This window comes from Hypomesus transpacificus, unplaced genomic scaffold, assembly GCF_021917145.1.
Source record: "Hypomesus transpacificus isolate Combined female unplaced genomic scaffold, fHypTra1 scaffold_130, whole genome shotgun sequence".
Lineage (NCBI taxonomy): Eukaryota > Metazoa > Chordata > Actinopteri > Osmeriformes > Osmeridae > Hypomesus > Hypomesus transpacificus.
The window spans coordinates 279,295-296,156 of NW_025813706.1; the positions used below are offsets into that span (position 1 = coordinate 279,295).

Genomic DNA, 16,862 nt, shown 5'->3' on the forward strand with positions numbered 1-16,862 from the left:
GACGGAAAGGAAAAAACACATGCCACATTGTTTAACTTTTGGGGGGAAAGGTGTTTAAAATACCATGGCTGGGTTGCACTAACAAGGATTAACTCTTAAATTGAGTTTAAACCAGGTTTGTATTTTTATCCAGTTGCACCAAACTTTAAACCCACACATGACAGCCGAATCTTTGACAACAGTCAACTTTGTGCACTGCTGGAGAGAGGGGAGATCCGTGGACATCAAGTGGGGGACAATGGCTATGCATGTCGCCCATACCTGATGACTCTACTTTTGAACTCTGAGACCCAGGCAAAATAGCAGCTAGTTTAGGAAAAAGAGTGCATTCATTCATTTAAGGCTATTTAGTTCCATATATGTTAAACATACGTTGTGAATTTGTTTACATTTCGTCGGAATCCATCATGGCGGACATTGAACATAAACTAATCCCGTTTTAACCCTTGTTTAAACTAGTTTAGCTAACCCAGGGTTCAAATTAAGATGTGCAACACATCTCTGATTAATTATAAACCAGTTTAAACATAGATTTACTAACCCTAGATTAACTCTAAACCAGGATTAATTTAATCCATGTTGGTGCAACAAAGCCTATGACTCAGTAGAAAAACCACCCCAAAAAAGAGAATAAATAGACATAAGGGACACTTTTGTCCTTCTGCATTCCTGCTTCTTGAAGAGCGCTTCCCTGAAACCGATCATGATGCGTTAGGGCTGGGCGGTATATACTGTGCAATGGTAGAAATGTGTCTACCGGGAGAGATTTGGCTATACCGTTTCAACCACGGTATACTTTTCAGTGTTTCCCACACAGACTAATTTGTGGCGATGCGCCACATATATAATAGAACTAGAACACCGGCCGCCACATATTGCGTTTCGTAAAAAAAATGTTTTAACACTATTTAGGTTAAACATGCAGCAAATTCTTTCAGCTGCATTTCCTTTCCCTGCTCTCCCTCCGTCACTTACGCGTCTTTCTCATATACAGTCACAACGTCAGCACACGTTAGCAACGATGTATACATTCGCCGTTATAGTAAGACAGACAGCTATATCAGCGAGCATTCAGCATTAGCTTAAGATCTAGGACAGTTCAGGCTACTTTTCGCTAGGTACCTACTAGGGATGGGCATTCGACTAAATTGTCTTAATCGATCGTCGGGAGAATTAACGATCGATTTTCGATTAATCATTAACATTTTTATATAAAAATTCAATATTTATAGGCTATATTAAAATGCAGTGAAAATAGAAAAAACAGCGTGTTTCCGCATTGAGATCTGTAGTGTAAAGGGCCCTATTATCGTCCACTCTAAATCTCCAACGTTCGGGGCCCCATTATCGTCCACAACCGTTTCTTCCGTTAATTTCTTAAAGAATATATGCAGCAGCAACGAAAGAAAGTAACTCATCGATATGTACACATCTTATATTGCTGCACACCAAATTACAGCTTCTTACTTCGAGATTTGAGTATGTAAATACGCTCTCAAACCGTATGTGTAGCATCAAGCCTTCCACAGCGTCAAACTGACAATTCTCCATTGAAAGTGGTTGGGTGGACGATAATGGGACCCCCTGGCTAACTGCTAAAATCAGGAAAGTAACATTTCTAGGCATATCCGGATTGGATTTCAAAACCGGAATGTTATAATATAGGTGTGTATCTATATATTAAAGTATAACGTTTTTAATTTGTATTATAACGACATTTTGGTAACATTGCTAACGAGCGTCGAGAACTAGGTGGACGATAATGGGACCCCTTACTAGGTATTACAAGAAAAACAACTATTTCTGTAACTCCTAGAAGCGGAGCCGACAGCTAGAAGCCTGTGTTCAAACACAACTGACCCTCGTTTTTTTCCGTCTAATTAACAAAGCTTCATAAAAACCTTAGCCCTCAACAATACTTAAGGGTAGCATATCCATCTCGATGGACTTACAGATCCGTCGTTGGGTAATTTTCTCTGCTCGTTGTGCATCGCAGCTCCTCCGTGCTAGCCCCAAGAGCAGGATGCACCGCCACTAACCAGGGTCGGATGTACGTTCTTCAAGTGGTACATCATTTGAGTCGTGGAGGAGTTGTATTTATACTCAGCTTTGCAGTGTTGGCAGTGAACAAAGTAATTTTTTAGTCAATATGGTCTCACGCTACACTTCGCCGTGACCTCTATATATTTACTTTTGAAATAGCTACATGGAAACTCGCCGGTAATTGAGTAGGCCTGTGGCGTTTTTTTCCAAACATTGAATTCATTTGGTAAAATGTTTAATTGCTGCCACATAGCGAAATCCATTGCAACCCTTCAAGACTCACACTACGCAACAGAACACGCATTAGTTTTATCGATGAACAAATAATGTCATCGACTAAATTCTTAATGATCGATAATCGATCGTCGATTAATTCAGCCCATCCCTAGTACCTACGAACATGTCTTAATCGAAGGTTCCCCTTCGTTCTTTTGGTGAGAAGTCTCAGGAACTAGCTACGTACCCGGCGTCACAGAGCCGACCAGTTAAATAGTTATTTAGCACTAGCGTTCTTACTTGCATATGCAGAAATTATTTGTTTGTGGTTGATTTTGTGAAGGTGTGAATAATTTTGAATGAATATTTAATATAATAAAGTTCTGTGTAACAAATTATTAACGAAGGAATTATTTTTAACACCCCCCCCCCCCGTTTGTCTGAGGGCATTGCGGATCCGTATTACGCTGTGAGTACTAGGTCACCACGCGGATGGCATGACTGCGCATCAGCCAATCGGAACGCTCCTACTAGCAACATCGAGTCTTGTTTTTAACTCAAGTGTTGTCTCATGTGAGGCAGTTGTTTTTGTTTGTAACAAATCATCAAGTGTGATGATGAAGTACGGTATGGTTATATAGTACCATTTCTTAATTAAATTGGCTATATTTACTATATCAATTACTATACCGTGATATATACCGTAACCGTGATATAAAATTACTCATACCGTGATAGATTTTGGCCATATCGCCCACCCCTATAATGCGTATTGATCCATCTTGATCCCATCCCTCCCCCCAAAAAAACACACTTAGGGGGATATAACACTAGCCTGGCTCTGCCCTCCTACGTACTTCCGCTCAATTTGGATTTTGCTTCTGTACTAGGTCTGGGATGTCGGTTCTGAAGTCGGTTTCCAGAAACACATTTTTTGTAGCAATGAGCAATCAGCGAACAGAGGGAGTGGCTGAGAACGATGACGTTAATGTTGTGCGCTTGTTTGAGTAGTTCAGTAATGGCGGCGGAGAAAGATGCGAGCGAAACTATTCTGCCGTTGTGGCAACGCTGCTGAATATAGGTAAAAGCCGGAGCAAGAACATTCCTTGCTGAGTTTTATTGGTGGCCATTATGTTGTGGCCCTCTCCCCATGGGGTTCGGGAAAAGTTTGATTTTCCAGCTACGGCAGCTAGCTCCGTTACAGTAGTGGTGAAGGCAAATGGGTTGGGCAAATGGGCAAAGGTTGGTTATGGCAAATCAGAGTGGCTCTGGGCGGATCCAATAGTTTTAAACTTCAACAGAGGACCCGCCTTCAAGGAAGTTAACGTTTGTCAATCGAGACATCCCAGACCCTCTGTACAAATGAAATGTACGAGGGTCTGGTTAAGACCAGGCTAATATAACGCTTTCAGTAGAAGTGTAGGCCCAAGAGACAGAGTATTCTCTGGTTTCCGAAAGGAACATTTGGAGTGCTGCGGAAATCATGACATCCGCCCACACCAGGCATAAAGACAAGAAGCAACCAACACACCTGAAACTGAGGAGAGTGAGAAGAGGTGGTTTGGGAAAAGAGATGCAGCGAAAAGAGAGAAGCCCAAGAACAACAAGACTACACAAAGCTCAAACAAACCTCTGAACAAAGATCATTTTTGTTACAGCCTTTCAGAAAATTTGGACAGGGAACCCTGTGTGTGTGTCACCCTTTCCCCAGGCACTGTGAAATCTGCGAATTAGAGACATGGTGAAGCCCAGTCTTTGTGAGGTGATAATTAAAGAGTGAATACAGAAAGGCAACATATGAACAGGATGAGCTTTGGGTTTTTGCCCTCCTTCCTTTTCTCCCTTATTAACTACCTCACTTTAACCCTCCCTTACCCCTTCAGGCAGGAAACTGAGAAAGACAATACAACACACACGGTAGGAGAAACAGTTCCCCCAAAAGCCTCTCTCTGATCTACAGGCAAACTAACCATCTTTCGGTTGGATGGAGAGGCTGGAACACAGAGGGCTAGAACTTGCAACTGCATGTAGACTTGGTTCCTTTTCAATTGGATTATTCCCATCACTTCTTCTGAGTGGGGCCAGGAGGTAGGGAGTAAAGGAATTACACAATCATAACAACTCACTACGCAAAGAAAATTTTAATAAATAATATAATGCTGACTTATTTTTGATAAACTGGCAGTAAAACTGAAATCTAACCAGTATTGCACTTACTGTTCAAGTTGGAATGAGAAGAATCTGACTAATACAAAGACCTTTATGGTGAGATTTGCACTACGGCTTTTAGTGCTTCTCTCTCCCTCACTGTGCACTATTGTTGCAAGTCTTTCTCTTGTTCTCTATTCATGTCAATACTTATTAATGAAGATTCATTATGTCCTTTTTTTTAGGATACTAGGCAGAGCATCCCAAAAACCTTCACATGCTGTCACGGAATTGGGTAAACAACCAAAACAAAATACCTAAATGTTTAAAGGGATCATTGATTGCAGAACCGAATTTACCTTGTCACAGTTGAATAACGACAGTTCAGTGGGCAAAATGGACATACAGTGAACCCTAAAGTTCATTGACACCTCTTTCCTATCCAAATTTACATATAATAATATTATTTTTTTACTTAGCTGTAAAACAGTATGTTTTGAAAAAGCCACTGAACTAACGTCAGTTCGGTGGCTCCACCTTTTTTGGCTTTGGTCTGTACATCGGTCATGCCCCAAAATTTGCTGCACGCTGCTCCGTGTACTTCCACAGACTTACAAAAAATAACGTTTTTCTAGCATATTGAAAATGGACTACGGTGGTAAATGCAGTGTTCCAGGCTGTACAGGGAATGCTGACACTTAAGAGTCTTCCTAAAGAACCAAACATTTGACGGGCTGTGATATTTGTCTATGAGAAGATCCCTGTGCAGTTTGACCCTCAATTACACATTTGCTCGAACCATTTCCCCGAGGACAGTTTTGAAAACCTGGGACAATGTTAAGCAGGATTTGCTATGAAGCTGTTGCTGAAAAGAGGTGCGGTTCCGACCTAATGTTCATCACAACCGCAAGCTGTAGTATAATGTTGTCGCTAACAGTTATTAGCAATGCTAACGTATCCTGCCTGTATCTAGCATTGGTAGAATGTGTGATGATTTAGTTTATTGGCAATGGGGCTAACGTAATTTCATATTCCTGACTGTGTCATTCAAATAAATAACCCGTGTTGTCATGTAAATCTACAATTCAAGATGCATGTTTGTCCAGATCTATTTTTCAGCAAGAGAGCTAGAGCTAACTGAAGCCGAGTTGAATCACGCTAGTTTGTTTGCTAAGCTGTTGTCATGTAAATCTACAATTCAAGATGCATGTTTGTCCGGATCTATTTTTCAGCAAGAGAGCTAGAGCTAACTGAAGCCGAGTTGAATCACGATAGTTTGTTTGCTAAGCTGTAGTGCTAAAATTACCCACCTAAGTCGATCCTGTTTGCTTCGACAACAGAAGTGGAAACTACTAACGTAATAATTTCAAATGATATCTAGTCAATCTGTTAAACAGTGTTGTGTAGACACAATATATTTATTTGAACGTTTTTATTTCAAGTCTCCACCTTCTTGTTTCAGTGAATGCTGTTGGCCATGTTGGGTCTTTGTGCGCAGCTTCAATCTTTGTAAACCAAGCAATCAGTGCGCAGCTCATCTACATATTCATGAGCATACCATAAATGGAGAAAACCTCGTGTTTTTTCCTGGGCCAACTTCACAGGAAGCATCAGGGGGCATAGAACAGCACCTGGGCCATTTTCAGCCCAACCAATGTTACATAACCTATTCGGAGACCTTAAGGAACAGTGTGAAATACCCCAAAACCCAGCCAATCACCCCTTTAAGGTTTTATCTGATACTGAAAACTTTCAAACTTGACATCTGGCCGTTTCATTTGCTGACAGCTTGGTCCCCCCCAGTTCAAAAATTCCATCTGCACCCCTGCGAGCATGTTAGGGATACGCGCGTAAGAAATAACGATGGTTTGTTATTTTGCTCGTAGAGAACCCTCGTATTAAGATCCATTGTTGTCGGGAAACAGTTTAGTAAGCAGTAGGGATGGGCATAATTAATCGACGATCGATTTATTGATCATTAAGAATTTTGATGATGACATTGGCCGGGTTTCCCAGATTCGTTAAGAAGCTCTTAACGCTAAGAGCCTCTTATGAACGTTCTAAGATCGCTCTCCCGGCCATTGTTCATTGATAAAACTAACGGGTTTTATGTTGCGTAGTGTGAGTCTTGAAGGAATGCAATGGATTTCGCTATGTGGCAGCAATTAAACATTTTACCACACAAAGGCAATGTTTGGAAGAGAAAAAAGCCACCTCCCGGAAATGAGTCTCTGCAGGTTGGGATGTCTGCAAAAGTAAACATGAAGAGGTCAAGGCGAAGTGTAGCGTGAGACCATTTTTACTTAAAAATGACTTTGTTCACTGCCAACACTGTAAAGCTGAGTATAAATATAACTCCTGCACGACTAAAATGATGTACCACTTGAAGAACGACCCTGGTTAGTGACGGTGCATCCTGCTCTCGGTGTTAGCACGGAGGAGCTGCGATGCACAACGAGCAGAGAAAATTACCCAACGGATCTGCAAGTCCATCGAGATGGATGCTACCCTTAATTATTGAAAGTTTTTATTAAGCTTTGTTAATTAGCCGAAAAAAACGAGGTTCAGTTGTGTTTGAGCACCGGCTTCTATGTCGGCTCCGCTGCTAGGAGTAGGCTACAGAAATAGTTGTTTTTCTTGTATTACAGATCTCAATGCGGAAACACGATGTATTTTTTCTTGTATTTTCACTGCATTTTAATATAGCCTATAAATAATGAATTTTAATATAAAAATGTTAATTATTAATCTAAAATCTATCGTTAATTCTCCCAACGATCGATTAAGACAACATAATCCAATGCCCATCCCTAGTAAACAGGATTTGATGGCCGCATTTCTACACTTATAAAATGCACTTCTGTGCTGTCCTCGGTACATGTCCAGTAGGCTATATAACTTGACAGCCAGATAAACTCTTCCTAACATAAAGACTCCGAAGACAGTTAAGTCCTTGTCCATGGGTTTATTTACGTTACAAGTAAAGAGTGAAACTGAAACATACAAGGATACACAATTAGCTTTCGTGCGTTCGTGTATGCCCTCGCTGGCAACGCAGATCGTAAACGCAGATAGTGACAGACTTATAACAACAAACTTAAGAAACGTAACGTTGTTACAAAATAAAGCTATACAACAGCAAGTATTGTTAAATCACCAATACATACATAAGATGCCACAACAGACGCGAGACGAGTACAAAGAATGCAGGGCCAACATGTAGCCTACATCAAAGAGCGCTGGGCTCTGGGCCTTTAATTTACTAACCTACGTTACGCGATTATTTCCTGTCAATATCACGTGACATACATTTCTCTCATAACTTGAAAATCTTAAAGGAACCACGCCCAAATAAAGGCACAAAAGTACAGTAAGAAAATAACCAAGCGCAATGCACTCAGTGGTAACAGAACAACTTCAATGTGGAAGTATTCCAAGTAATCACAATACGTTACTCATATTAAGTAACGTAACATTTTTGGGCATGTATTCTGTAACAAAATACGTTTTGAAAGTATCCTTCCAAACACTGTGTAGCATAGGTGTGTGTGAAGGACAGAATATGTTCTAAACTGATTGGGAAAGGGAGAGAAGGATCACAGTTCTGAGTTGCATGTGTTGCAGCTTTACGGTAAGATCCTTAAAATTTCTGTACCACTGTCAAGCTCTGCAGCTACTGTCAAGCCCTACAGACCTAAGAGGACAGGACAACAAACTCCCCCTCAGTGGATGGCATTCTTCATTCCTTCTGTTTCTATCTTTCACTCTTTCTGTCCTCACCTCTCATCTGTCACGCTGGTCCTGCTGCACATCAAAACCAATCACAAGGCAGTGCTTTAAGTGAGGCTGACAACAGCCTGACAGTAACAGGCCATCAGCCTCTGTCCAATACAGAATGCAACTGTGGTGGTCAGACTGTCTGTCGCTGAGTGGCCTGTGAGAAAACGAGCACCGTGTCCTCCCAATAACCCCTCCCCAGTGGGCTAAGCCCCTCGCTAACTTCACCTCTCATCTTCATCACGACTGTATCACCCACTGTTTTTTTGCATAGTGTTAGGACATGAGCATCTATGAAGGGCTCTGGGCTACCACAATGACTTAAGTGTATCAAAAAATTAACTGGACAAAGACTTTAACAAGTAGATAGATTAGACCTCTTGTTGGTTCAAAAGAATGTGTGCCCTCTGCATTTTAACAAGCAATTGAATTGTGTCTTAACATTTATTATTGTAATGATTCCTGTTTCTCTCACATTAAGATATATTTTCATATATTGCTATGTTGAGGTATCCTCCTGCCCTAAAGTAGTATCACCTTCAAAGTATGGGGACGCTTTTGTTTTGTACCTGTCTTGTGACTGCTCTTCATACATCCTCTCCTTGCCTTCCTTAAAGAGGCGGATGGCTCGTTTAGACTTCTTCATAAGGCTGTCAATGTAGATCTTAAAGTATTCGTTTTCGCTGAGTTGAGTCAGCTTCTGGTTCTCCTCATATTTGCACAGTATTAGTCGCAGGTGCTGGTAAGTGTCTGGTAAAATATCCAAAATGTATGGTGGGCTGTTCTTTAGCAGAAGTCTTGGGTTCTGACACAGACGAACCTATGGAGGGGAAGACAGTTTATGCTTCACGTCCAGTTCTCCAACTTTCACCAGTATGGCTAGCCTATACGTTATCACAACTAGGAAATATGGTAGCCAGTCTCCACAAATCAATAGCAGTTAAATTTAGGTCAAAATAGACAAACTTACAACTTTGTCCATAACTTTCCACGTTTTTTCAACTGTTCGGCGGTCGGCAGCTGCTTGTTTGGGTGGTCCCACAGCATCCTGAATTGCATCAATAATACCTAAAATTCGACCCTTTCGCTGGTTTGGTCCGCGTCCACCCGGATTTCGGCCACTTAGAGCCGTTGCCATTTCTAAAAACTGAGACACAAATAGGCTAATTAGCTCTCAATGTGGACACATGATTTCTGTTAACGCTGAGACCGTCGTACGGTTGGCTTTGGTGTGAACTTTATTCTGTAAAAAGTTAACCCAACAGGATATTAACCAAGAAACTTAAGTATCTGGCATAACTCAAAATCCGTAATATATATAAATAAACAGGGCAACTACTCATTTGGTTTTCTCCCAAACCCTTTTCCAGACAAATGTAATTTCCAGACTTAGTCAGTGCCATAAAGTCATAGCCTACGACTGCTATTCCAGTTTGAGGATTAGGCTACACTGCTATTGGAACAATCAGTTTAACAGCAGAGTTTACAATAAAATTTCAATTTCTGTTTAGAAAAAGTTACTTACTGCGCACCACACCAAAACAGGGAATGTCGATGGGTTCTGTAAAACTGAACGCACTCCACAGAAACAGCCCAATACGTCAAAACAGAAGCGAAGCGAATTATCAAAACCATCCACAAACATGTGGGCAGTCTAACATTAACAATCTTTCCTCTTCGATAGTCTTAACATCATTTTACAAAGGTTAATTCTTCTTACCACAGGAATTGGTTTGCAATACGGGTTTAAAGCGAGACCTTTACAGGCTGTGGTCGCTGGCTCACGCAAGAGTCTAATCACCCCCTCTGCGCCCAACAGCACTCAGTGATACTGGTAGGAGGAGCAGAACGCTTACAATGTGGAAATAATTTCTATGAACCTATCAAAATAGTCTGTTGAAAATAAGACCCGTCTACAATATTAAAAGAGTCGTATCAACACCAATAACCAATGAGAACCTAGAGTCGCATGCATTGTGTCGAACTCAATTTCTACCATTAGCCTATTACGTTATAGGATACTGCTTGTGGCCTACCTCACTTTATATGGAGGATTATAGGGGCCAAAACTAAATAAATAAATATTTTAACACAAAGCTCAAATAAATGACTAAATATATAATGTAATGCCTAATTGACAGACAAAATATATAAATTACAAATTAAATGAGACACTAAATGTATAAATGTTACATGTATTTGTGTGTATGTGTACATATTTACGTTTTAATGTGTTCACATTTATTTATTTATACTTACATTTATTTATTTATCCTTACATTTATTTATTTATCCTTACATTTATCCAAGGTGTAACTTGCTGCAGCAAAATAAATCCGTCGTCCCACGTCACCAAGTCAGGGGGCGGATTCAAGCCTCTGATTGGTGGTTCAACTTGAATCGACTGCTTTTGACTATTCCAAGATGGCAGCAACTTGTGCGGATTCAATGAATGAAATATTGAATGCTACAGTGGTCGAAATGTTGGCGATAGCTGAAGAGATGTAGGCACCTGCCAATTCACTTCTTTTTTACATCATATTGAGAGCTTCGCTGAAATTATAGAAATGATATTGGCCCTAACTGACACAGAGATCAATGAAAATGTGTTCACGATCCTCAGCGAGATGGTACAGCATAGGGGTGGGCAAATCGATCTCAAGACCGACAGTGGCCGGGTTGGGAAACCCGGCAACTATCGATACCAACGTTGGTATCAATAGCCTGATTGATAGCGTGATAGCGTGATAAGATCGATACTTAAGTTTCATTTCAGACCGAGTACACAACTCCCTTTACATCATAGTGGTTGTGCAAACACCGTCTAACTTCGCTCAAACTCATGTAATGAATGTTGGTTCGTTCGTGGAGCAGGAAATTACTGCCCAATATGTCAGGCTGAAAGAACACCGGTACAAGCTGGTAACAGTATAACAAGGTCTTTATTGAGTAGGACAAGGGTTCTCTAACAACTCATAAACTGAGGTGGAATACTCCAGGGCACAACACAGGCTACACCGGCATTCAAGGAAGTTGGCTCTCCCCAAGCCACACTCCACCCTCCCCAATCTTGTGAAAGCACGGCACTCTAAACGCTGGGTCAAACCCCCAGTAGACACTCCAACGTCACTCGTGTATCGTGTAGAGCCCAACTACCCCCCTTTGGACAGTGTCCTGCTCTTCGTACCCTGTTCTCTCCCACCGCCTATGGAGGACCAAACCTGCCAAAATCAAAAATAAATGAGTAAATAAATAAATGTATAAATAAATGTACTTATACATAAAAAAATGTAAATATATAAAAATAAATGTATGAAAAAATATTAATTACGTATTTATTTATTTATTTACATGGCCATTTATTTCTGTATTTATTTATTTTTGTATTTATTTATTTCTGTGTACATTTATTTCTGTATTTATTTATTTATGTGTACACTTATTTCTGTATTTCCTTGTCCTTAAGCTAATGAGGTAAGCTGTCAATCAATGTATGTCACGGTGTCACCTTAACCCCATTGGTTGATTGGTATCAGAGTGCGAAGATGGACTTTCCATGCCTGGGGTTGCTATGAATACCTTAGTAAACAAAAGACTGCACACACGCAACAGATAGCCAGAGATTTGATAGTTTTGGCTAGCTAACCTTGCTAAAAAAGTGCTAGTCAAGATGTTTTACTTTTTTGCGTTGAGGCTCTGGATACCAATTTGTACCATTTAGCTGCATGCAGAGTCATAAAAAGAAAGAGTTGCATCAATTGATTGGCTTTACGTTCATGGTACTGCACTGTAGGATAGTTAGAACTAGAGCGAGCTAGCATGAGTTTCAAACACAGCAGCATCGTCGTTGTGGAACAGTTGTACTGCATTGTATGAAGGAGCTGTGCCAAGGTAAGAATGTGTAAGTTCTTGGCTCATTTTCTGGCATCTAGTACATTTAATATTTCAGTATCTTAAAGTGCCGAGATTTTTTGATGCTAGCTAGAAATGTAGAAGCCAGAACGTAGCAAAAACAATGTGCTACGAAGTGAGTGATGACCTGTTTATGTAATGTTAAGTGTAGCTTGCTAATTTAGTGCACTATTTATGTTTATTGAGAAACTAATGCCTACAAACAAGTTTGTGTGAGAGGAAAGCTGTATTTAATAATTAATTCATAAAGGTGGTCGCTTATTTGCACCAAAGTCTGGTAGTTAGTACGGTAAGAAATTGGATTATATTATACAGTATCAAGGAACCATCAAAGAACAGAGTACAACATGGTTAATCTATTCATAAAGTGAATGTTTACTAAGCAAACTATGAGTTAGAAACCATTGTAACATTCAGTCCATCATGAGTTAGAGACCATTGTAACATTCAGTCCATCATGTGATTATCATTACAGCTTACTGTCTGTTTATGTGTGTGTGTGTGTTGTGGTTATGGCCCTTGCAGTCTGGCATTGCTACTGAGGTTGATGTGAGCTGAAAAGGAGGCCCAGTGCCTTGGAGGTGGATGTCAGACCACTGGACGAACGAGCGCTGGATGGGAGACCACTAGTTGAAGGAGCGCTGGATGGGAGAACACTGGATGAGAGAGAGCTGGAAGGGGGACCACTGGATGAGGGAAAATGTGATGGAGTGGGCTGTCTTATATTTGAACCACAGTATTTTTGTCATTACTATGCTTTTAATTGTGGTCGTTATTGAGTTATATTGAGTTTGCTCTTGTTGACTTTAGCAAACCACCTCTTTCTCTCACTATCAGCTGGGAAGCTGTAGCCTACATCACGACTCCCTATTTGGAGCATGCAATACATCCAAGATGCTTGGTGCAAGACCAAGACAGCGCAGTGTAGACAAAAGTGTTACCTTTATTGTGACACTCTTTTCATAGCAGAGACTAAAATAACGTGTACATATTTGAATAGTCATGTTGACTATCATAGTTGTACTGTAGCCTTTCACAACCAAGTCCTTGAGGTTTAATCATTGTGCACTACACATGCTTAAAATGTTATTAAACTGTTTCCTATTTCTATCATGACATGGTCATAATGACCTTGTGTGCTGTCAGTTATTGATGATTCAATAAAAAGGAATAAGTAGGGCAAGATTAAATAAAGATGCAGAACATACTACTTGTTTGTAAGTTACATTTAATGACAACACATGAAGGGTATGAAGAGATTCTTAAATTGGAGTACAGCTCTGGTTGCATCTATATGGCTGTTGATTTGCCTGATAGACTTGCTGTTGATAATGACAAAAATGCAGAACACGCCACTACAAATGCACTCCATAAACTATGACTAAATTGTGTCGGTCAAACTGCAGAGTATTACAGTATAACTATGCTAACCTGCTAGGGAAGTTTACCGGCTACCTGCCTAATGTTACAACATTGGATTAAAATTATTAGAGCTACGTTTTACTCATTTACACGAGTTCCTTAGTTTAACCCGTATGACAGATCGTTGCTAGCTAGAGCTAAATTCATCTGAATTTGTGGTTGCCGTGTACGCGATAAGTAGGCTACACTTCAAAATATCCACATATCATCTGACCAGATATCAATAGTTTGATCAGCTGCCTTTAGTAGCTCCAATATCCGTCTGGACATGTTTACTGTGACTTTACGTCTCTAATCTATCTGGTCTTGCTATGGCATGATGCTTGGCTGAACGTCCTGCCCTGATCCCGCCCTGATCCCGCCCCTATCCCGCCCCCTAATTAGCTTAAGGATGAAGAAATACAGAAATAAATGTACACAGAAATAAATAAATACAGAAATAAATACAGACAGAAATAAATCTATCAATAAATATATTGCATACATAGAAATAATTTTACAATTATTTTACTATAGTCTTTTGTTTTCTACATAATTTATTTCTGCAGAGAAATACGTAATTAATATTGTGTGTGTGTGTGCAGTCTTTTGTTTACTAAGGTATTCATAGCAACCCCAGGCATGGAAAGTCCATCTTCGCACTCTGATACCAATCAACCAATGGGGTTAAGGTGACACCGTGACATACATTGATTGACAGCTTACCTCATTAGCTTAAGGACAAGGAAATACAGAAATAAGTGTACACATAAATAAATAAATACAGAAATAAATGTACACAGAAATAAATAAATACAAAAATAAATACAGAAATAAATGGCCATGTAAATAAATAAATACGTAATTAATATTTTTTCATACATTTATTTTTATATATTTACATTTTTTTTTTTTATATATTTACATTTTTTTATGTATAAGTACATTTATTTATACATTTATTTATTTATTTTTGATTTTGGCAGGTTTGGTCCTCCATAACCGCCAGGTAATTTAATAACGCTAATTAAAATAGACAAGACAACAGACAATGATAGGGTACTTAGCCGCCACTTGGCGAGACCCTCCCCCTGGGTCTGAGCTTGGGGCCGCCGTACGCTTCCCGGACTGGATGTTGGCTGGACGATTTCGTCGGCTTAAGTCGATAATCACTTACGGAGCACTCTCCTACTTTCCCCGCCCTATCGCTGCTAAAGGAGGCAGATATTCCTCCCCTCCTGCCTACAGGAACACTAACCCCTCTCGCTCGCTGACTTCGTCGCCGGCAGTCCTTGTAACTGCGAACGCTCGCCACCCGCCTCCCAAAGTGCTCACGCTCTGACTAGCCTACCTCTGTCTCGGCCCAGTCCCCCTTTTAACCACTCCTCCATACCCCGTATAATAAGCCACACCTGCAACCACTAATTACATGAGCCCGCAGCTCATTTCCATTACACTTTTCCCCCTCTTGAGAGACCTAGACTCGTCCTCGAGTCACTCAAGGCCATGCGGTTGTCCCCGGACCACGCTGGTGGTCGCCGTTGGCGCACTGGACCTCCCCCTTCCACAGGCGCAACACCTGGACCTTGATTTTCCCCTGGCCCTGGCCTCGATGCTGTTGTATCTGTAGATTACATTACTGCAGAGGCTGGTGTGGCCTCTGTGCTCCTCCACCGCCCTCTGAAGCAGGATCCACATCAGTCCGATGCAGTGGTGGTGCCACTTCAACAGGGCCATGTCTCCCGGGATGGCGGTGGGTCCGGGATGGACCCAACTGGCGCCCAGCTGGACTTCCGCTCGCCGCCGGTCAGGAGGCATCCAGTTGTCTTTCCTTCCGACTCCCCTGGAGGGCAGCGGGCCAGCTGCTGACTCTGTCCAAGAAGCAGTGAAAGGTTTAAGACGATTGAAGTGCACCACACTCTCCTTCCCTCCCTCTTCTAGCACCAGCCTATACAGCACATCCGTCACCCTCTCCAAAACTCTATAAGGACCCTTAAACCGCCTCTGCAGTTTTGGACACACCCCACGCTTCCTGGCTGTATTCCTTACCCAGACCAATTCTCCCTCAGAATAGTATTGGAAATTAGCCCTAAAATCATACGACTTCTTCTGTTGTACTGAGGCCTTCAACTGGTGATTTTTAACTGCTTCGATTACAGTGGACAGCCTATCGCTAAGCCTAGACACAATTATCCACAGAGGCAAATCCCTCCTGACCGTCTACTTTTAGCATGATGTCAATGGGAAAAACCATTTCTCGGCCAAACAATACTTTATAGGGAGTGAAGGAAGTACTTGCATGAACACTACTGCGGTAGGCCAGCATGACATAAGGCAGTAGTGTGTCCCAGTTCAACTGGTTGTCCCCCACAAAAAGAGACAACATGGACAACAGAGTCCGATTAAACCGCTCGATCATCCCATCAGACTGGGGGTGGTAAGGGGATGTCCGAGATTTATGGATATGCAGGAGCTTACATAATTCCCTAAACAGGTTTGAGTCGAAGTTACGCCCTTGGTCCGAGTGGATACTGCGTGGCGCCCCAAATCGACACACCCACTCCTCAGTCAGAACCTTAGCAATAGTGCCCGCTTCCTGATTAGGCAATGGAAAAGCCTCTGTCCACTTAGAAAAATAGTCCCCAACAACCAGGATGTATTTATTTTTTGGGGGGGTCTCCGGGAGGGGCCCGAGAATGTCAAGCGCCACCCGTTCAAAGGGCCTTGACACCATCGATGGCTGCAAGGGAGCACATGGTTGTTTCCCCTGAGTCTTGCGAGAAGCACAATCTACACATTTCGCAACCCATTGCTTCACATCCCGAAACCACCCAGGCCAATAGAACCGGTCTTTCACCTTCCCCTGCAGTTTTTGTACTCCCAGATGCCCACCAGTAGAGACACTATGCAGTTGTTATAAAACATTAGGCACCATCGACTGGGGCAGTACCACCTGTACCTGGGCAGCTGCATCGGTGTAAGCAGGGGGGATTCTAACCAGTCTAGAGCCCTGCACCTGGAGCTGATCCCACACAGGGGCATATGATTGCAGGTCAGGATCTTCCAGCATCGGCCCATCGACAACCTGGCGTTTATATTCAAATATTCGCCGTAACCCCATGTCAGCCATCTGCGCCTGGGAGAGCTCACCCATCTCCTCCTCTCTGCTAGGTTTCCTTGAAGGCGGCACCTCCTGAACCGCATTCACCTTGGTAGTAGGTCTGCCAAATCCAGGGGGATTTAGATCAGACTGCTTCTCATTTTCGAGAAAGGCTGGAAGTCTGGAGAGGGCATCTGCATTACTATGTAATTTGCCTGGGCGATGAAAAATCCTATACTGAAAACTTGCCAGATGTTCCACCCAG

At 41.6% G+C, this 16,862-nt stretch overlaps 1 protein-coding gene across 10 annotated transcripts in view; it reads right to left on the minus strand.

Annotated features, from left to right (window-relative positions):
• cblb (Cbl proto-oncogene B, E3 ubiquitin protein ligase) overlaps positions 1-10,043 on the minus strand; it is a 150,253-nt gene extending 140,210 nt beyond the window's left edge. For 2 of the 10 annotated variants that reach the window (XR_006958611.1, XM_047050884.1), the window contains exons 1-3: positions 9,710-10,043; positions 9,155-9,331; positions 8,754-9,004 (exon numbers count right to left, since the gene is read on the minus strand). Coding sequence is in view for 9 of the 10 variants with exons in the window: in XM_047050884.1 (XP_046906840.1) it covers positions 8,754-9,004; positions 9,155-9,331; positions 9,710-9,829 (548 nt within the window). In the remaining variant the exon portion in view is untranslated. The remainder of the gene's footprint in view (positions 1-8,753; positions 9,005-9,154; positions 9,332-9,709) is intronic. The other 8 variants (XM_047050877.1, XM_047050875.1, XM_047050882.1 and 5 more) reach the window with 6 other exon arrangements.
• Positions 10,044-16,862: the final 6,819 nt, after the last annotated feature.